This window comes from Dufourea novaeangliae, unplaced genomic scaffold (assembly GCF_001272555.1).
Source record: "Dufourea novaeangliae isolate 0120121106 unplaced genomic scaffold, ASM127255v1 scaffold96, whole genome shotgun sequence".
Classification (NCBI taxonomy): domain Eukaryota; kingdom Metazoa; phylum Arthropoda; class Insecta; order Hymenoptera; family Halictidae; genus Dufourea; species Dufourea novaeangliae.
Window position 1 is genome coordinate 546,099 of NW_015373974.1, and position 21,757 is coordinate 567,855.

The 21,757-nt window shown below is 36.8% G+C and overlaps 1 protein-coding gene across 1 annotated transcript; it reads right to left on the reverse strand.

Moving 5' to 3' along the window:
• Positions 1–4,508: 4,508 nt before the first annotated feature.
• On the reverse strand, positions 4,509–21,351 carry LOC107187038 (probable WRKY transcription factor protein 1). Its single transcript, XM_015575034.1, has 4 exons — positions 21,273–21,351; positions 11,396–11,623; positions 5,547–5,871; positions 4,509–4,782 (listed from the first exon to the last, which is right to left on the reverse strand). Exons 2-4 carry the CDS (start codon positions 11,606–11,608, stop codon positions 4,595–4,597), a joined length of 726 nt encoding a protein of 241 aa, XP_015430520.1. The 5' UTR covers positions 11,609–11,623; positions 21,273–21,351; the 3' UTR covers positions 4,509–4,594.
• Positions 21,352–21,757: the final 406 nt, after the last annotated feature.

The following is a 21,757-nucleotide window of genomic DNA, read 5'->3' on the forward strand; positions in this document are numbered from 1 at the left end:
CCCTACCCTACCCTACCCTACCCTACCCTACCCTACCCTACCCTACCCTACCCTACCTTACCTTACCCTCCCCTCCCCTCTTCATCCACTCGTGGAATCTCGAGTGAACGTTTTGACGTGAGACCAGCACTGTAGTCGGAGGGGATAAACGGTGCGGATTACGTAATCGTTGCGATGCGGAAGACGTGTGGAGCACTCGTACGTACATCTATGCACGCGTTCCCCAGCTGGTCCGATGCCGTTCCTTCACGTCTGGAGGGGAATCCCCTGATCGACGTCTCTCCGCTCCTTTGCCGATTAGCTACCGGTTCAAGTGGGGTGGTGAACCATGCATTAAGGGTTGCTCGATGAATATGTATGAGTATGTCTTCTTGCTGTACAGAGTAGAGAAAGTGAGAAAAAAGCAGTAAGGTCTTCTGAAATCTGGAGCCTAGTATGTTAAATTCACTTTTTTTGAAAAGTGGCATTTTACTTGGTTCTCTTAGAAAATTTTTCACCCTTTCTGATGGGCGATATTATTTCGCTCCAAGTTGTTCAGTTTTCAATACAATGGTGTAAAAATAATATTAAGTTAGTATCTTAATTGTATAGTCTTTCACATGGTGTTCGTAATAATGTTCGTAACACTTAATGTTTCTCGTCGATATCTTACCAACGGTTCCAAAGTTACAAGGCCTTCGCACATTTGATTTACTTTTGTGTAAAGTTAGTCAATTAATATCTTAAATTAGACCAGAAATAAGGGTAGTTCCATGAATACTAATTACAATGCAACTACATTTCTGAAGATACGAATAATTCCAGTTCGATTTGTTAAAAAGTAAAAATAATTTAAAAACCATTTATAGTGTTCGCAGTTTGATGAATTATAGAAAGTAGTCCAGACTAAACTTTGACCTCTACATCCACTAAAAATAAGGCCTGTCAAAGTGTTTTTTTTTTTCTATTTCAGCAACCACTATTGTTATACCTCCAAGATCATACTCAAGGATAGTCCAGTCTATTCATTAATCAAGTTCGTATACTCGTGTCGTTTTCATCTTCAGAAGGACCCAAGTGAGTCAATATTTTGACCTTTACTGTTTCAGAAACGTATTCAACAATCGGATTACGACCCAGGAATGACACTTCAATTTCATGCTTTCCAGATCATCTGCTTCCTACACGAAAACGAAAGCAAAGGTGAAGGCGGCGACCCATGCAACGACGTGAACAAAAAAAAAACACCATTTACCGGGGCACTTACGAAAACGATGATGTGACGTAATATCGAACGATGCGTCTGCACGTGGTCCGATCAACATATAGGATGAATTGCCCGTTTAATCGATGTCAGAACAGTTTGAAAGTGCTTTCCTTCGCGAGATCGTCTACTCCTCGCGCTCCATTTAAAAGATAATTTCCTTGGCTTCGTTTAAACGGATAGCAAACGGTCGCCTGACAAATCCAGAAGTCGTTCTTACCATCAAGGAGGCGTCGAATTAGTGGTCCTGATTAAGACAGTGGGACTAATTGCAGTCTCAGACTTGTCTGAAAGGAATCTTGTTCAGCTTTCTGCTATTAGAATTACTGCGAAAACTTTTCAGATGTATTATGGAATAGAAAAGAGTGCTTAAGGGTAGCTTTCAATTAACAACTGGAATTTTGTGACACTGACAGAAGTGTAATTGTAATTGAAGATATTTTGAAAAAAAAAGTTCGAATATTCAACCATGAAATTTTTTAATAGAATATCGAGTATTTCTTTGTCGTAGTTGTATATTAGTAATGATTAGTATAATAAAATTATATTTAGTGTAACAGTACATTAGTCAAGTATAGTGTTTAGTATTCTATTATTTAGTGTAGGAGTATATTAGTGAAGTATAATCATTACTATTATAGTATATTAGTAAAGTATACAGTGTTTAGTATTGTGGCTCATAAACGGTCTGATCGTTCAGTGGATCATTCCTCAATTAAGAAACTCAACAATTCCTATTTTAATGCAAAACCAAAAAGATACATTACTATTTTTTAATTATTAGGTGTACCAATAATTAATTCTAAATCTACTGTGACAAACAAAATGGCAGGGGATGATGGCAAGAAATAATGAATATATTGTTAAAATAGGATGTGTATTTGAAGAATTCCGAAACGAACAGAAATTTTCATGAAAAATAATGGACTACTTATTGGCACACCTGGCATATTTTACAAAGAGCTTGGATCATTACTATTATTATTCAACAATACAGAAGTATTCAAGTGAATGTTGATTGCTGGGTAATATAGCTCACAACAAATGGTAACGGACAATTCTGTAACGGTAATGACACCCGGATATGCCTATTCATACGCGTTTTATTGCGAGGGTGAGCATCGCGGCACGGTGTAAGGTTGCGAAAAAGGTTTCGTAGAAGGATTTCATAACTGGTAATGCGTCCAGATGAGCGTACGCGCGTCTTGGTCATAGTTCGACACGAGTAGACGTCAGCGCGGTTGCAGAAGAACGGGACTAATGATGGGAAGAACTCGAACGGATCCGTCGTCCATGTTGGAAAAGTTGGATGAAACACTGTACATCTGGACCACAGAGCCAGAATTTATTAAGTCCACTGTTTAAAAAAAAAAAAAGGAACATTTTACATGTTTCCTGTATACGAATATTTCACTCTTTGCAATAGTAAAAATGATTACGTCCTAAGTCGTCTAGACATTTACAAAATATATTTTTATAACAAAAAAATCAATAATTCTTAACAGACTCTTTAGGTGTAAGGCGCCTTTAGGGTTATGTCAGGAATACTTAATTTCATTCTTAATTGCACTATAAAATCGACAATAAAATTTATTTTCTTATGGTATAATAAATGTTAAATTTATATATATTCTCCACAGCCGCCATGACAGTGCGATGTGCTGCCACTTATAGTCGCTTCAGTTCCCGAATATATGCACGTCCATATAAAATTTAAAAGGCTGAGGCTGCGCAAACCTTGTACCAGTTTTGTCCTCAATGTGACATAGGTTATGTTGCAAGACTTTCTGCCAATTGGCTTTACCATTTTGTCAGCTGGCGTTGCCTGCAAAACCCAAATCAAATGCGGCAACAGATGGCTATGGTTTTTTTTAGACAACTTTTGCCATTTATTGCTGGCAATTTGCTCGAAAAATGTACACAACTGGTAATCAGGGTACTACTGTCTGGAAGCTATAGATGCTGGAACTGATGCCCCTCAACTTAAATACAGCGATTTCAATACAGTGATTATTTAGTAAATGTGTTAATTGTTAATCTTTATTTTTCCGGCATAGAAATTCAAATGAATATTCTCTGGTCCTCTGGTAACTAATATTCATCCACTCTAACACCATTCTCCTCTCTTTCCAGATGTAAATGAGAAAGGTGTAACACGCACGTCAGTCATCGTGGTCGTTGTTTTTCTCGATATTTTTGATGCGAACATGACGTCCAAGCGAATATAATTTAGATGTTACAGTATCAGAGAAAGCGTCCGTCTGCACCGTGAAAGTGTAATCTTACTTGATGATATAATGAAATTAACATCGAATTGAAACATCGTCACGCCTACTATTAGCGTTTTATATACACGTACACTGGCTGAAATTTCTATAAAGTCACCATATCTTTTTATTAATTATAATTATTTCATACAAATGAAAAATTCATATTTGGTAGCTACCAAACGTCTTGAAGACGGCTTAATGACGCCTTAGACCTAAAATAGGCGTCCTTAAGGCGTCATGTGCTATCTGGGAAAATTGTTCATTGGTATGGAATAATTGTAAGAATTCATAAAAAAAAATATGGTGATTTTATAGAAATTTCGGCCAGTGCATACAAATGAATCGAAACACTTTTCCATCTTCCGGCACGATTGGGACCAAGCGACGAACCGAGCCTCATTAATAGTCCCGATTTCACTTACTGTGTGAGAACACCTGTAATTATATAGCACAGACGCGATAAATTACGATTATTTATGTAACGAACGGATTTATGGGATACGTGGAACCCATTTGTACCGATAAAATCAGTGTGTACCGTTTTTTGTTAGGGGATATTCTTCTTGGTACTTTCAGGCAAGAAACGTTGGAACACATCTTGCACCAATCGGCCACTATAGTGGTTCGTTACTAGACGGGATTTTATGCAATTTATAGCCTGTAAATAAAATAAAAGGCAATACTTGCATCAGATGCAATGAGTTTTCTGTGCTCTTCTTTAGCCTAAGAAGATACTTAAAAGAAGGAATCATCCATAATCCAATAATTATAATTTTAAACCTTGAAATCTTTTCACATTTTTCATTTAGTTTTTAGGGTATCAATGGAGTTTTGTTGAATTGCCATTGGTAGGAAAGTAAGATAAAAATCTACAGTCTAATCATTACAATTTTAAGCCTTGAAATCTTCAAATTTTTCATTTAGTTTTTAAGGTATCAATGGAGTTCTGTTGAGATGTCATTGACAGACAGATGAGGAGATTTAAGACACTAGTGGAAAGTAAAAAAACATTTGTTTATTGTAAATGGAGCTAGTCTTACAGGACGCCTCTTATCCTAAGCCAATTAAAATTCTACTATGGTCAACGGAAGGCCGGCCCATACGTGGGCGATGGAACCCTAGGATTGTAGCCGTTTCGAGCGCCGAAGTTGTTGTAACCGTTGTCCAGAGCATTGGAACCGAACTGATAGTTGTTGCCGTTGTTGTAGTTGTTGTTACCGTTGTTGTAATTGCCTGAGGGCTGTTGGTAGTTGTATCCTCCGTTGTTTCCTTCAGCAACAATGAAATAACCAGATATAACACAACGCATATTAATTGGATTCACAGCGAATAATTGTGAGAGAAAGTATTGAGAATCATTTTCAATTAATTTTCATACGGCCAATTTGAAAGTGTCCATACTTTTGAAGATATGCCCATAAAGAGGACAAACAGGGCTATATCCTCATTTATTCTTCCAATTTTTAAATTTTTCCCCGGTATAAAAACAGGGCATTTAATAAAAACAATTGCAAAATAAATGGTTAGAAAATATTTTTTTTTAACTGAAATAATTTTTATTTGGTACTCTTATATCTCCGCTGTAAGTACCCAGAAAGCTCATTTTGATCAGTTTATTAGTTCAATAGTTATGATTTATTGAAAAAGAGTCTATAAAATAAATGGTCCTCCAAAAAGTGTTCGATTTCACGAGGAATGACCCAATACCTTCCTGATCTTTAATGGTGAAAACAAATAACGAATACCGTCAAGATTAGGTTCCAAATAAAACAAATACCTTATAAAAATTCATTAAATATTTTTCTACACTATGATTTAAATAATCATATTCGCCATAAATGCAATAGAATTACATTTTATGCAATACTTTCAATCAGATGCAACAAGTTTTCTATTTTATTCGTCATACAATAAGATCCTTAAGGGAACCAAGATGAGATTCCTACCCTTATTGCTGCCTTTTTGAACTACTTTATAAAATGTGATTTTGCATAAAAATCCGCAATCTATTTATCATAGATTGTTTTATTCACCTCCGTTGTATCCTCCAGCGTTATTACCCTGGTAACCAAATCCAGAACCACCCTGGTTGTTGTTGTTGTTGTTGTTGTTATTATTATTGTAACCGTTGTTCTGGGTGTTGTACTGATCAGGGTAGGTGGCCGTGCCCTCGTATCTCACATCCGCGTGGAAACCCGTCCTCCAATCCGCGGTATAAGTGACTATTTGCGTCCTGCCATCGGGTAGTTGCACTCTATACTCCCCCCGTACTGTCTCACCGTCGCTGGTCTCGCGTCTGCCGAAATCGTTTCCGGTCGCCTGGTCCTTTACCGCGTACCCAAACTCGTAGGACATCGGCTGCGAACAGAGAATCCACGTTTCATACACAATTACACCTTGTGTGCGCCCTTCGCAGTGAAAGTTTTCCATTGATTTGTTTTTGTTTTTTTTGTTCATCAGGAATAAGAGAAGGTCAATCGGGTCAATGGTTGTACTTTGATTCTCTGTGGACTTTTGGAGGATCTTCATGTCTGGTGAATAAGATATTTGTGCAGTATGTTTGAGGGTTGTTTTGATGGGAACCATCGATGTAGATTCAAAATGGGAGATCCTAAGAGGTTGTACAGTTTCAAATAGTATTTTATATTGATATAGTGTTAGATATATTTATGTAGATTGTAAATATACATACACTGATATTTATGAACAAATGTACAGTGGTTGAAATGAAGCATAAATTTATTTAATCTACCGACAGCTCTATGAGGTTCTTAATATAGTGAAAACAGCACTGAACTTTCTATAGATAACAGTACCACCAGAACCAAAGGGTCATCCGACTGAACGAAAATTGATCTGAACCTGAACCGACTGGAATTTCATTTTTGGTGAATGTTTATAGAATACTGCAGAACCTATTGCACCATTAGGTTATAATTGAAAGTTCTGTTTATTGTAATGGCACCAATTGCCCCGAACAATGGCGCCTTGTATTCCATCATCTCTATTGTATCACGAGCACACATATGATCCTCATTTGCATGCTGTCAAGCCTTCTATTAAAGTCGACTTTTCAAACGCGCCATCAGGTTGTTTCCACAACCTAATTTAATCATTTCGTTATTGGCTGGTTCGCGATACATAAGGCTCCGTATCCCATTGGAACATACCAAGGACCATAAAAGCGGAGCTCTGAAAGTGTCTTCTCTCTGGAAAGGAAGGACAAACAATCACCTTTGTAACATTGTGAACGAGCAAGGTAAACGCACACGGTGTACTACAGGTAAAAAAAAAAAAGAAAAAAACACTCCCCCGGTGTATCATTATCATCAGCATGATTTCCTTCACTTTGCGCACTGACCCAGATAATGAGCCTAACGGGTTTCGTCATCACTTTCCTCTTCGTCTTTCAGGCAATTTTTCTGATTGATGCAGAGCAACGCAACACACACCGAGGGCGCACGTGGTGCTGTTTGAGAAATCTCATGTCTTCATTCCTGAAGAAATCCACTGGAATTATTATCCGATGAGTCTGCGTTCAATAGTGACCCTTAACTTTAGAAGAATGCAGAGGATCCTCCAGACTTTGATGGATGAACGACAGTACTTCAGTCTTATTTCTGAAAATATTTCAAGCCAAATCCCATTTTGGTAAATACAGATGATTCTCCAGAATTTGACAGATGATCTACATTACTGGAGTCCTATTTCTGGGACCATTTTTAGGCAAATCCCATTTTGGTGAATGCAGAGGATCCTCCAGAATTTGACAGATGAACTACATTACTGGAGTTCTATTTCTGGGACCATTTTTAGGCAAATTCCATTTTGGTAAATGCAGAGAATCCTCCAGAGTTTGATAGAAGAACTACATTACTGGAGTCCTATTTAAATGTTATTTTCTTTTAAGATTAACCTATCTAGCTCCGATTCCTACGAACCCTTTAGGCTTCCTATCAAGTGACCAAAGCACTCTTCCCACAAATGCTGAACATCTCGACGCCTGGTGTATTATTTTCCTATTGTTACACAATATTTCACAAATAATCTCCATTGCCAACAATTACCAAGAGAACGTACGTATTTCAGAAGCCCAGACGCATCAGTTCGTGGGGTAATCTATCACCCAGCTAGATCCATCCAGGATGATTAAACGGGCTTTTATCCCCGAGTTACTAAAAAAAAACAGACGAAAAAATGATACTTCTTGTGTTACGTGGTCCAGCAGACTTTCTTCCGCGAACGAAGTGGAGCAGACGAGCCGAAGACGGTGATTTAATCTGGCTCGCGCCAGGGCCCCCAGGCTCACGTTCCACGCGCATAACGCACATAACCGGACCGTTTAGATTCACCGGGACCGATTAGCTAATCCGCGCAATAACGATTTACCTGTAGATTACGCCTGCGGTCGCGGTTCACCCTATTAATATTCTTGCGTCATCGCGCACATTCGCGGCCTGACGCGTGTTCAATGTGTAGCATCTTGGAATTCCGGCGCCCACGTGGTTTCCGGCTCCTTGGATGACCGATGCAAGTGTCTTTCCATTGAATTTCACTCATTTTTCTTCCAATCTGTATCAATACTTTCAGAACATCTGCCTGACAGATTTTTCGTCTCAAAGGTTCACAGTAATACAATTGTCTGTTATGTGTAATCAAAATCTATATCTATCTTGCATCTATTTTTCATCTATCTTTGCATCTACCTTGTATCTATTGTTCATCTATATTTGCATCTGTGTTGCACCTGTATTCGGTCTATCTTGTATCTGCCTTGCATCTATCTTGAATCTACCTTGAATCTGCCTTGCATCTATCTTGAATCTCCCTTGCATCTACCGTACATGCATCTTACATTTATCTTGTATCTATCTTGCATCTATATTTCATCTATCTCACATCTGTCTTGCATCTGTCTCGTATACATCTCATTTGCAAAAAAGTCGAAAATGTAGAATAGAATTAATTTACCTTCTACCATCTAGATATCTATTCATGATGACAATAAGTAGAAACGGAATGCAATGCACAGACACGGTAGCCAAACCCTATTCGAGTGCACATCTGTCCAGTAAACTTTCAAATTGGATTATCTCAGAAACGAAGCGTCGTATGAAAAATTTCATTCCACATATTCGATTCATTTTTCTATACAGAATAACTTCTACCCGCTTGTACTATAATTTAAGCCTTGTATATTTACACGTGAATATTTTTCTAATAACGCTAATATATTTCTACATCCAGTTTTCAACGTGCTTTTGGAACTGATGTTTCAAATCTGATTCCGTACACTGAATCTTTGTTGAAACTCAGAGTTCACTGTTGCGACCGTAAGATTTGTTCTGCACTCACGTATCCGCGCATCCAGCACCTCTATTAAGGTTCAGCTGAAAGTTGCATTCCTGATTTCATACGTGATGGACTCGTTTTGCGGCTTGTGTGCGTAGAGCAATAGCTTCTTAATCCGCGTGTTGCTCGTACGAGGAGCCCTCTAGAAAATCGAGCTACTTAGTGGCAACTTGTAATGGTATTTCATCTATGCGCGCACATCATCTTCCTAAATCATCAATCTTGTTGTTGAAAAATTGCTTCTTGAAGGCGTTAGTATTACACGGTAGCTTAGATAACTATGGAACAATATTGCAGAATGACTTCAGGCCCATTAGGTAAATTGTTTGACGTTGAACAAACCATGTAAAGTCATTTCATTTTCCGTTGATCACCAAAAATAGATCAGGGATTTCAGATTTCATGTTACCAATTCCTTCGAACGTTTTAGTGAAAATACTATAATATAGTAATATATGTACCTAATAGTCTTACTTTTTTTACATACATACTTCGATCAAAATACCAGTCATTAGAATTAATTACAATCTTGTAATATACACAAAAATACAAGAAAATATTTCTTTGGTAATTTTTCAATAATTTGAGAATAAAAAGGTTAACACTTAGATATTATGATTTAAGGATCCTAATTGTTACTGTCTGCACTTGGAAAACGGGTGTTTACTCGTTTGGTAATTCATAATCGGCCGGATCTTTCATAATTGCTCGCGTCTTTCATAATTGCTCATCTCAAATGGAGCAAGAGAATGAGGCAGAGAGGAGCGTCCTTTAAACGAGAACATTTCAGAGAATTAACTGCTCGTTTCGCACTGTTATTAAGAAAATTTATGTGGGGCTTAAGTACTTCACCCCAACTCGATTGCGACAGACTACAATAACCACTCCTTTAGTGAACAGTTATGAAACGTGGAAACGCGCACCTACAATGTTGCGAATGCTGATGGGAAGCTGGAAATCGTCTCCGTTAAATCGTTCGACTCTCCTTTCCCAAATGGGTCTCTGTCTGCAATTAATCATACGCCAAACTTTATTAATAACGAAATATTCATAGTATTACGTTAGTGAACAAATTGTTGGTTACTGATGACCATCCGTACACACTATTACTCATAAGTATTTGCTCATCTATATTAGGCTCATTATACTAAAAATGTTTGAATCTTTCAATCTTCGAGTTTGTGAATCTTCGAATCTTTGAGTATTTCAGTCTTCGAATCTGTAAGTCTTTGAGTCTTTCAAATATTTGAGTCTTCGAATCGTTGAGTCTTTGAGCCTTCGAATCTTTAGGTATTTGAGTCTTTGAATATTTAAATCTTTGAGTCTTCGAATCTTTGAATCCTTGAATCTTTGAGGCAGTAACTTCCTTCGTTTTGAAATTCGAGTTTCAAATTTTGGAAACATATTTTTGGAATGTTTTGCCTTTGATTTGTGTAAAAAAAGTTTTTGATGTTTTTGAACCTGTTACAAGAAAATCCCCCAATTAAGAACAACGCTTAGCGAACAAAGGAAGGGGAATCGAGGGGCAGAGTCGGTGATCGATAGATCCATTGTCGATTTACGTAACGAGATCATGCTTTGCTGCACAAAGTTCAATGTTACCTGTAGCATCGTCATCTTTAACCCAGATCTACTCGTCTCTTGCAACCCTTGGACCGTCTGTGAAACACTTTCGGGGAGTAGACAAATGAAGAAATGTCTGAGAAAGGTCGCATGGATCAAGGGAACCTCGTGATCTAATACAATCTTTTCAGTTCACACCTTCTACAGTTGTTTCTACAAATTAACTATTTGTTTCTTCTCTTTCTTCCTGATTCTTTTTGGTACTTCAGAGTATCTTTGGTTTATTATTTATTTCATAGTCAATACAGACTTTGAGTACTTAAATACATGAGAATGTACGAGTCTAAAAGTTTTGAGTCCTTGGGTCTTTGAATCTTTGAATTTGTGAATCTTCGAGTCATTGAATCTGAGTCTTTAAAATTTTTAAACTTTAATACTTTGTATTTATGAATCTCCGAGTCCTCGAATCTTTAAGATTTTGAAACTTAGAGACTTGGAAACTTTGAGTTTGTGATTATGTGAGTCTTTGAATCTCTGAAGCTTTCAAAATTTAATTTTAAATATTTCTTGAGACTTTAAGGCTTCGAGTCATTACGTCATTGAATAATACGAGTCACTACTTGACTGTTTGAATATCCGAGTATTTTAATCTTTGACCACTTGCAGGCTGAGCGCATCGTTAAAGAGAACGTGTCTGTGATTCAGTTTCTGTTGCAACAGGGAATTGTTCGTGGCTCTCAAACGGCCCAAATAATAGCAATTAAGTTTAAGCAATCTCAATCATTAGACGCACAAAAGAAGAACACTTGAATAAGCAGCTAACGAAGTCCCCATCGTGTTGCAAATTTTCAAATCTGATCAACCGTATATTGTACGAGATCTTAATCCTCTAATAATTTATTTACCAGTGGCAACATTAAATAATCGATTTGAAAAAAAAAATATTTATTTATTTCAGATCACTCACTTGGTCGGCGTAGTCGTGGTCGTTACCACTGTCGTAATGATGGTTACCAAAGTCGTTTCCAGCACCTGAGGATCCCTGATTACCATATCCGTTTCCACCACCTGAGGATACCTGGTTGTTGTTGTTGTTGTTGTTGTTCCCAGCATAATTCCCTGGGACACCGTATTGAGTGTTCAACGGTGGCTCACAATGGACGATACCTATGCTCACCATCAGGGCGATGAATAACTGAAAATTTAAGTATTTTTTTTATGTACTTATCAGTGAAATAATTCGATAAAGTTTTATTATAATATAAATACTAGTTCAGTATTGAATATAGTATAGAAGGTGTTCCACCAAACGTGAGCACCTTCACTTGTTTTTGAAAACACAAAAAATATGAGGGGACGTTATTTTGGTTAAAAGGGCCAAGTACTGTGATAAACGAAACAATTTTCTCAAGGTCATATTTTTCGAATTTTCTAGGTCGTCAGAGTTCTTTTTTAATGGGACCACATATTTTGTAATAGTTGAGGTCAAGACCAATCCAATGAGCTAAAGTAGTGTGACCTTTATTTAACCTTGAATAGGAAAAATACACAGATGCAATGGAAGTAGATTTAAATAGTAAAGCAACTACTTGGTTGAACGCAAAATGTTTCTAACGTAACATACAATAAAATACATAAGTCTTCAAAAATTGAAATTTATTCGAAGTAAAATGAAATATCATTTAATCCTATTTTGATATCATATAATCCAACGGACGCTAGATTATAACGAACAAAGTTTTTAAAAACTTAACGAAACAATTTTTAATTATTTACAAAGGGAAACAGTAAACAAAATATAATTGAATTATTTTTTTGTTATAGGCCCCTCTAGCCCCCTCCTCCTTAATCGGGCGCTGAGCAAAATGTATGGAATAGATTCCCAGGCGTGAGTCGGAGATACGTCTCGAAAGCAAGATGATCAACCAGGGCTCCTAGGCGTTGCGTACCCGAGGAATTAGTGTTTTCCTCGCGTGTCGTGAGAACGTGACGCGTGTTGCGTCATTCAGGGACCGTTTAAAACCGGCGCAACATTAAACGTAATTACGCAGAAAGAGAGAGAGAGAGAGAGAGAGAGAGAGGGAAGAAAGAAAATAATGAAAATCGGGAGCACCAAACAACCAGTTCCCATTAAAAGATTTTGTAAACAGCGTGTGTGTTCCTGGTTCTGGGTAACAGGATTTTTAAGGTACACATATCGAGGAGGAAGACACGCTTTCACACATTGTATACATACGAGTGGAAACAAGGGGAACTTTCATTCATGAATAAATCATCAAATTCATGCGGATATTTGAGAAGATTTTCAGTCCATGATCGATATTCTGTATTCATAATTAGGATTGAAGAGACATTTGAATATTTGAATACTTGAATACTTGAATCTTTGAATTTTTTAACGTTTGAATACTCGAATATCCGAATGTTGGAATATTTGAATACTCGAATATCCGAATGTTTGAATATATGAATACTCAAATACTTGAATGTTTGAATACGTAAATACATGAATATTTAGGTACTTGAATATTAGAGTACTTAAATATTTGAATGTTTCAGTATTTGTTTATTTTCTATTTATAGATATAAAATTCTATTTAGAGGAAAATAGATACCACTGGAAATTGCAAGAATTCCTGACAGTTAAGATGAAACGTGGCTTAATATCTAATTCGACGAATTTTCACAACTATTCTCCGGTTGGAAGGAATTGAACAAATCTAAACCATGAAATTGGTAATTCCATCGACTTCTTTTTATTTTTTGTTTATCTATCTAACGATCAAGACGGAGAGATAGATTGTTATAATTATTTCTAATCTGTCTGTAACACGGATGAAGGAAGAAGATATCTTCGATAAGTATACACAAAGAGGTATTTGGAACAGGAACAAAACGTAAAATTAATTTGTATAGAAAGTAGAGACACGAGTGGATCGAAAGAAAGCGCTAATTGAAATTAAGAGATTCGAGATTGACAATGATTTATGCGGCAAAAATGATACCATTGTTTACCTATGTGGTAGGAAGACAGAAGACACTGAGAGCCATCTTTTTTTTACGCCTGGTAATTATGAGAGCTGATTATCCAGCGTGTATTCAGACGGTAGAAGCAGTTATTAGATATTAATTGTTGGAAAATTAACCCAGATATACTGGTACATCGTGGAAGTATCTGACTCTAAAAAGAGAGATGTTCACGAAATTTTCAGAGTCACAAATTATGATACAGTAAAATACAAATGTTAAGCTTTTAGACAGGAAGAACTTCTTCAGTCTTTATTTAAGTCAGAATAATACTTATTCCTCAGTAATGAATACTCTAAACAAACTTATTTAGTATAGCACTGTTAAATTTTTTAAGGGAAACATCAGCACTTGGATGCTCAAGAAATTAGTAAAAATTTTCGTGAGTAACTTAGTACGTAATTGAATTCTTGAATAGTTGAATGTTAAAATATTTGATTGTTTGAATATTTGAATACTTGAGTATTTGAGTACTTGAAAAATCGATTATGTATTTAACTATTAGGGTACTCGAATACAAGAGTACAATATTACAAGACTGCTGAAATATTTGTAAGTGGATCCTAAGTTAATATGGAATGTAACATTATGTAATAATGATATAACAGTAAAACACATAATAATTTAAGTTAATCTTATATGGCAAGATGCTTCAGTTATTCGACAATTTTTATCAAGTCCGGGAAAATCATACAGAGAACAGAAAGGCAGAAGTAGCCCGAAGGTACCAAAGTGCGCGCGCGCGCGCGCAGAGCAACAAACCCCGTGGTCTCGTCGAAATATGTATACAACGCGGTAATTTTCGTAACATGCGAATACCAAAGCGTGTGCATTATGTCATTTAACACGAGGATGTTAGGAATAGTTGCACGTGCTGCCTGTACCGGTTGCGAAATGCTTATGTTGTTATTTATATTCCCGTGTAAACCGCGGCGGCGGTTCACCCTCCCCCCTTTCTTGTAGCATCCCATCAACGGAGACGATTACAGGCGACCAAGTGCACTTACATAATGAAACGCAACGGCTCCACTGTGCACCGTGTTGTGCCGACAAATGAACCGTGGCGTCGTCAAGAGAACACCTGGAAGGCACCAGTGAATATACACACTGCCGCCCGTAACTATACATGTAGCACGGTTATTAAATGCCCAGTGAACATGGGAACGTGATTGCGAAATTGGCGGAGTTCTGGAAGAAGCGCTGTTTCGAGGATATTAAGTATAGCGGCATAGAAATATAGTAGTATAGCAATATAACTGTAGATTAATAGAACAATATAGCAATATAACAGTAGAGTAATAGAAAAATATAGCAATGTAAAAGTAGAGCAATAGAACAATATAGTAATGTAGCAATACAGCAATAGAACCATATAGCTGTTTATGTAGCAATATATCGATATAGTAATATGGTAATATGGCAATATAGCAGTAAAGCAATAGAGCAATAGAATAATAGGGCAATATAACAATATCACAATATAGCAATATTGCAGTAGAGCAATAGATCAATATAGTTATAGAGAAATAGAGCAGCAGAACAATGCAGCAATAGACCAATATAGCAGTAGAGCAATGGAACAATATAGTAATATAGCAATACAGCAATAGAGCCATACAGCTGTTTGTATAGCAATATATCGATATAGCAACATGGTAATATAGCAATATAGCAATATAAGATTAGAACAGTAGAGTAATAGAGCAATATAGTAGCATAGTACTATGGACTTGTTTTGCTAATACAAAAATATCAATATAAAGTAATAAATATGAGCCAAAACATACAATTCGTTTGAAACAATTACAGTTTCTTAAAGTATCAAGTCTTCCTAATTTATAGTTTCATCAAGAACCAGACGGCCTAATGTTAGTTATGGAGGACAGTGTACTCGATGGAGGGGAGGACACATTTCACGTGTACAATGTTCTGTTGATTCACCGTTGTAAGACAATTTCCTCTGATTCTGTTACCAGTTCGCGGGCAGTATCAGCCCACTTGGGAATTGTAAAAGGGGGGTTTGCAACGTCTGCGGTTAGGCAGATGATGGAAGAGACCTTAGGGGAATGATCCTGGGACATTGCAACTTGCACTTCCATCCTGAATCACAAGTAGAGCAAGCAACTGAAATTGTACGGTTTAGTGATGAGTAAAGTGAACTTTAAGGTATTCTGTATGGAAGCTAGAAGCGAATAGAAATTTCTTCAATACATCTATCAGTGCCCAGATAGAAAATAAATATAAAATTTATGAAACTTTTATATATATATATATATATTGAATTTGAAATAATGACACAATGATTCTTCATTTTTGGTGGTAATAACGGAAGTTATGTAATTGTGTTTCAAATAGATTGATGAAGAAAACGTGGTAACTTTTTGGTATGTTTCGAGTAACTAAGAATGAGTTTTCAGAATTACATTTCATCGCTTAAAACAAGTATGACTTCAAGAAATAATATAATATTCGATGTCTCAGGTAGATAATTCTGCAGGGTGGCCCAAAAATCACAAGACCACTTTAAAATATAATAACTTTTAGAAAGGGCCTGCCACTGACGAGAACAAAATGGTGGCCATTTAAAGGGCATAATCTACAACACTAATTAAAAATAATTTCCAAGAAGTATATTTATTGTTTATAAAAGCATAAATGTGAATTTTTAATACATAAACAAGTTATTCTATTTTTAAATAGTGTCGTGACTTTTGGGCCACCCCAGTACTTGATGACAGATGGACAGTGTATTTTAGTCACCTTATTCTGATGAATTTCGGGACTATAGGAAATGTCAATTAGTCTGTTTGACCTTTGTCATTTTTCAGGCCTCCAAGGATGGCATAAAAACGTTGAAAACGCAGAGGGAACCGCGTGAAAGTGAGGCTCGGTTGATAATGAGTGCAAACAGAGAGATTATAATGCACAGTCGAGCTGAAGGGAATGATTAGTGCCCAGGAGGATGTATCGTTACGTCTGGAAAGATGTGCTTACACTCTAATAGCAATCACTATAAACAATTTCAGACATAAGTGAACAAGGGGGAAGCCTGAGATAATATTATAGAAATTCCGAGATAATGGAGATTGTTCGAGCGGTCTACAAGCTATTCGTATCTGAACAGTAATGTTAGCTTTACATGCAATCGTATAATTGCCCAGGAAGTCGTTCTAATTAATACCCTCGTTAATTCTTTATCAACCCCGATTAGAGCTGTTCTGTTGTATTAATGTCCAATCAGGCTGAACTAAATATCTACTAGGTAATTTCACAAACTTGAATTCAATTAGTTTTCATTACAAAATTAAAAATATTACTAAATATTTATATAGCATAATATGTAAGAAAAAATATAATTAACTTTTCTTCATTTATTTCAAAAATTACTAAAGAATCTGACTCAGATAGATTCAAGTCTTCCTAATTTATACACATTCTCTACGTTTATAGCTCAACTGATTTTTTAAAGAAATTTAACAAAATTGAAAGAGGCAAGTCTCAGTTATTTTTCTTCATCTATTTTTCTTTTTGTTCAATTATCAAATAACTCAATCCCTCAAATTTTACTAACATGGATCAGTCCAAAATCTATGATAGAATTAATAAAAACTAGATGACAAACTATATTAACAGTGTATATTTTTACATTCAAACATCAACGTCTCCAAACGACGTTTGGAAATAAATAATTAAACAATAACTAAATTTTGAAAGTAAATTGTCACTATGAGCAATACCAAAAACTAGTCTCTTCCTGGGCAATCCAAACCAACTCTTCATCCAAAAAGCAATTCTCATCAGAGTCCACCACCAAGCAGTCGAGATACGAAATTCATTGATCACTGACTCACAAACCAACAACTAGCACCGGCTGAGCAAGCGAATGGAAGAAGCGTCCATAGCACAAAAAAAAAATCAGTAGACATCATCGGCACACTTGTTCTCCAGCTCCCGTATTACCTGTCGCACTATTCTGTCCATACTCGATTTTTGAACTGAGGGAATCCCCGTGAGCACTGGTTCTCTACGAAATGCTGAATTATGGTGACGTTTTGAACCGCATACCTGGTTTATATAGGTAGTATTGGAGGTGTACGCCTACAAAGATTCATTTCCTGTCGGGCCACGGATTCGCCGGCACGGGAGAGACCGATCCAGCCGGAGGAGGATCCTCCGCGGGATCTCCCCGGCTCTCCCCGGATCTCCCCGGCTCTCCCTCGAATAAAACGGTTCCCCATCGGTCTTTCTCCTTGTTCTGCCTCGGTTACTCCAGTTCACATAGGTATGTAGACGCTAGAGGCGTGAGTAAAGCCCGCGCTTTATTTCCCATTGTTTGAACGGTAGGAGGCATGCCCGCGATTTTGGGGACAACGACGGCGTGCGCGTATGAGAGGAGACGCGTCTTCCAGAGCAGAGAAAGCTGATTACTTCACCGCGTGGGACAGTGGGACGCGGTTGAGGCTAACAGCCACCAACACTCGCTAGCGTTTTCGAGTCTACTAATTAGCCGATTGGAGCCTTAATTAGAACCAGGACCATTGTCCAGCCCTCGTGGGTGGCGTAACCCTGGCTGGATTACTGCTGTCTACCTTCAGGAAAATAAATATATGTAGCAACAAGCAGAACGTGAAGAGCACTTTGGGGTGCGGCATTTTGTCCAGAAACAAACAGTTTGTATTGTATTGTAAGTGATTGTATTATATTGTATATTAGTATTCTATTAGACTCGTACCAGTTGCAAATTGTATGCCAAAGACTGTGAGGTGTCTCCATGTAGCCCCATGGCGGCCTACTTGGATACAATTTATATATCATCTATAATTTGTTAAAAAATACATGGTATAATAAGTAGTATTACGTGAGCTTGAGTGGGTCACGTTTCTCCGACTGGTATCTCTGCGGTACCTAAATTTCAGATCCTAAAACCGTAAAGATAAGGATCCTTTTGTGATTCTGTTTCCTAGGAAGCTTCGATGCGCAACGTCGCGTGACAAGTAATGGCACGAGCTTAGCATTATGCGTAATGCAAATGAGCACTTGAATCTGACGAGATTGGCACGCAGTCTGATTTAGAAAGTAACGTATGTGTGCATGTGTGTGTTTGAATAGCGCGAAAATTGCGGTTTAGCTTTGTCATTGCGCTCAAACGGTGTTCTTGTTATATTATTACAATCATCTTTCGCAATTCAACACTTCTCTGCCTCTCTAATTGTACAGATACCCATTGGCATATTCTCGTACCTCTTGATGTACCTCTCAAATCACTACAAATCACAACAATGGATCCAATGATTACATCACAAATTGAGAAATTAATCCAAATTGATATATTGAACATTAAAGTATATAGAACATGATAATAATAGTTTTACAAAAATAAGAACCTGGTTTACTGTAATCAGTTATAATCACCTAGAAACTACTGTTGAACTTCCAGTGAACCTGGAGAACATTATTTGTCAGTTGAGACCATTCTTCCTTTGACAATCAAGATGAAATGTTAAACAGGTGTCCACAAATCCCAAAAATCTATGTTTGACTTTGAAAGCTTTAGATTTTCATTTATAGTAACTGGTTTTTAATATTCCAGGAGCTATTATTGATCAAATGGTAAATTTAGAGAACACCGACTTAAGTTCAGATGAAGTTCAGAATCCATGTTCTTCTTAATGAGAAGACAAAGAAGTAATAAACCTAAAATTCCGTGTGCATAACTCACCAAGTAAGTCACTCCAACTAATTAGCTTACAGATTCGTCCCAGAAAGAGTTTGTTCCCCAGGACGAGTCTTCCCTAGGACTTGTCCTAGGACTTGTCTCCGGTTACGAGGTGCAACAAGATTAATAACCGTTGATCTCGTTTACGACAATGGACCTAATCGCAGCATCGATCTAATCTCCCCGATCAATGAGCCAAACGGAACCTAATCAAGACAGGTTTATTGTTTATTTACTGTGCGAATTTCTCACTTTCGATTCCTTTCGTAACCTTTCCCCCCTGGCGTGTTGTTCGCCGTTACGTCAACGGGAAGGAAGGCATTGCGTTTGCAATAAATACGTGCTCCACGCAGGGCGATCAACTTAATTACCTATGCCACGTTGTTGCTTACGTTTTTTGGATGAACCATTATTCAGCTGAAAATATAATCATAGCGAGGAAATATAATCATTGAGGCTATGTCTCAACCCATGTTGCTTGAAATATTCTTAATATTACAAGACACATTAAAAGTTTTAATTATTATTACAATGTGGACTTTATACGATTATACCTTCCAACTGGATTTTTGATAGTTAGAGGTTTGGAAGTTCTGTAGAAGATGTTCATACAAATTTAAGTTTCATAGATTAATGTACAGAAGCTGAACTGAAACTCAAAAATGATTTCCTTTGTTACAGGTCTCTTAGATTCAGTATAAATTCTATAGTTATAATAGTTAAGTGTGGACTTTATACGATTATACCTTCCAATTGGATTTTTGATAGTTAGAGGTTTGGAAGTTATGTAAAAGATGTTCATACAAATTTAAAGTTTCATAGATTAATGTACAGAAGCTGAACTGAAACTGAAAAATGATTTCCTTTGTTACAGGTCTCTTAGATTCGGTATAAATTCTATAGTTATAATAGTTAATGAAATTGTTTGTTGTACTGTGTTTTATGTACTCGAGTTTACAGTGAACGCATAAATTCCATGGTCCAACAATTGTCACCAATGGACAGAGACAATAGGATAGAAATCAAATGGATTTCCTTTATTATGGGTCTCTTAGTAGATTCAGTACAAATTCTATAGTTACACCCTTATAGTTCTATCTATAGTTATAATCTTCATGAAATTGTTGTCCTGTGTTTCCTACATTCAAATTTGCAAAGAACGCATACATTCTATGGTCCTAATACTCACCACTAGTGGACCGAGACAATGGGATAGAAATTAGGAACCAGATCCAGCGAGACGAAAAGAAAAAACTGCTAATTGAGAGATGAAATTTATAGCAGTAGGTATTGCACAATGAATCTTACTCTATTTTCTTGGTGGCAGAACAGAATCCTGAAAGCAATCTTTCTTGATAATCTACCACGAGCGAGCATGACAGACAAGGTCATTACGGTTTCAAAGGAGGATGCTCTAAATTCATTTCAATGTTACGTAATCACCATTCAGACAATTTCAGTGATCTTTCCTCTTCGTACGCACCGTTCGTTCGACGTGCTTATTCTCGTTATGAAACATCACACGGTGAATAATGAATTAAGAAAGGCATCGCCTAACGGGCGCCTAACAAAATGTTCAATTATTTCGCCATCCTTTTGACACGAATATTTAACGCAATTTACCGTTGTCTGCCTGATGATCGCAATCGAAAGTGAATCAAGGATTTTGAGATCGTTCGATACAATAGATTATGTAACGATTCTGCGCGCGGGAAGATTTAAATGATGATTGCTTGGTGAAGGGGGATAAACAGATTCAACCGAGGGAAGAGAATAAAAAATTTAATGAAGAAATCAGAACATTTAGTATACTGTTGAGGCTTTACTACTTGTCAAATTTTCTATATTCATGGAACAAGAATTATGTTTCGTACAAGAGTATATTGGGAATTTTTGTCAGATCATGATTGAAATTACCAGCATTGAAGAAGAAGAAAATGAAAGTTCTGTAATAACTTGCAAATTGAAAAGTGACAATAACTTTCTTACATTTTGGTAACTGACTGCTCGTCCCTAGGAACCGAATGACTCGAGTACTTTTCCTCATTAGAAATGATGAAAACAATTATGATACGTGGCTGTCTCGAGGAATTTGTATTACCTGTGATCTCTTCCGTGATACAGATTTTTTCACGATGACACCGTGTTCATCTTCGTGGTAATAACACGTACGAAATCGTTCGTAATAATAAGGAAACTCGGGCCCGAGGTTGTTCGCTTCGGTTCCACGGTGAGTGTCAGAGTGTCAATAATAGCTGTTACGATGGAATGAGCATGGAACAGAGCAAAAAGAAACAATAGTAATGTCAATATCACGTCTGCTGTAAGGTGTGATTAATTCTCTAATTATGCAATGTTGTGTGACTTCGAAGTCACTTGTAATTTTGTATGATTTTACCTGTTAAAGAGTATGTGATAACTGCTTGATATCAAATTATAAAAGTATAGTCTTCAGTGTCATTGAAGTATATGGGAAATATTATATATATTGTCTTGTAATATTATCTTCTTCGATTTTGTAGAATTTACTAGTGCAATTAGCATCTTTAATATCTAATCAAATGTAACTATACATACATAGTTATG

Bases quoted from the DNA above. Each gene is read 5' to 3' on its own strand.
- LOC107187038 (XM_015575034.1), bottom strand. From the start codon at position 11,608: ATGGTGAGCATAGGTATCGTCCATTGTGAGCCACCGTTGAACACTCAA. The intron at 5,872-11,395 runs GTGAGTGATCTG...CTCTGTTCGCAG, and splicing joins ACCACGACTACGCCGACCAA to CCGATGTCCTACGAGTTTGG. The intron at 4,783-5,546 runs GTGAATAAAACA...TTGTTGCTGAAG, and splicing joins CGCTGGAGGATACAACGGAG to GAAACAACGGAGGATACAAC.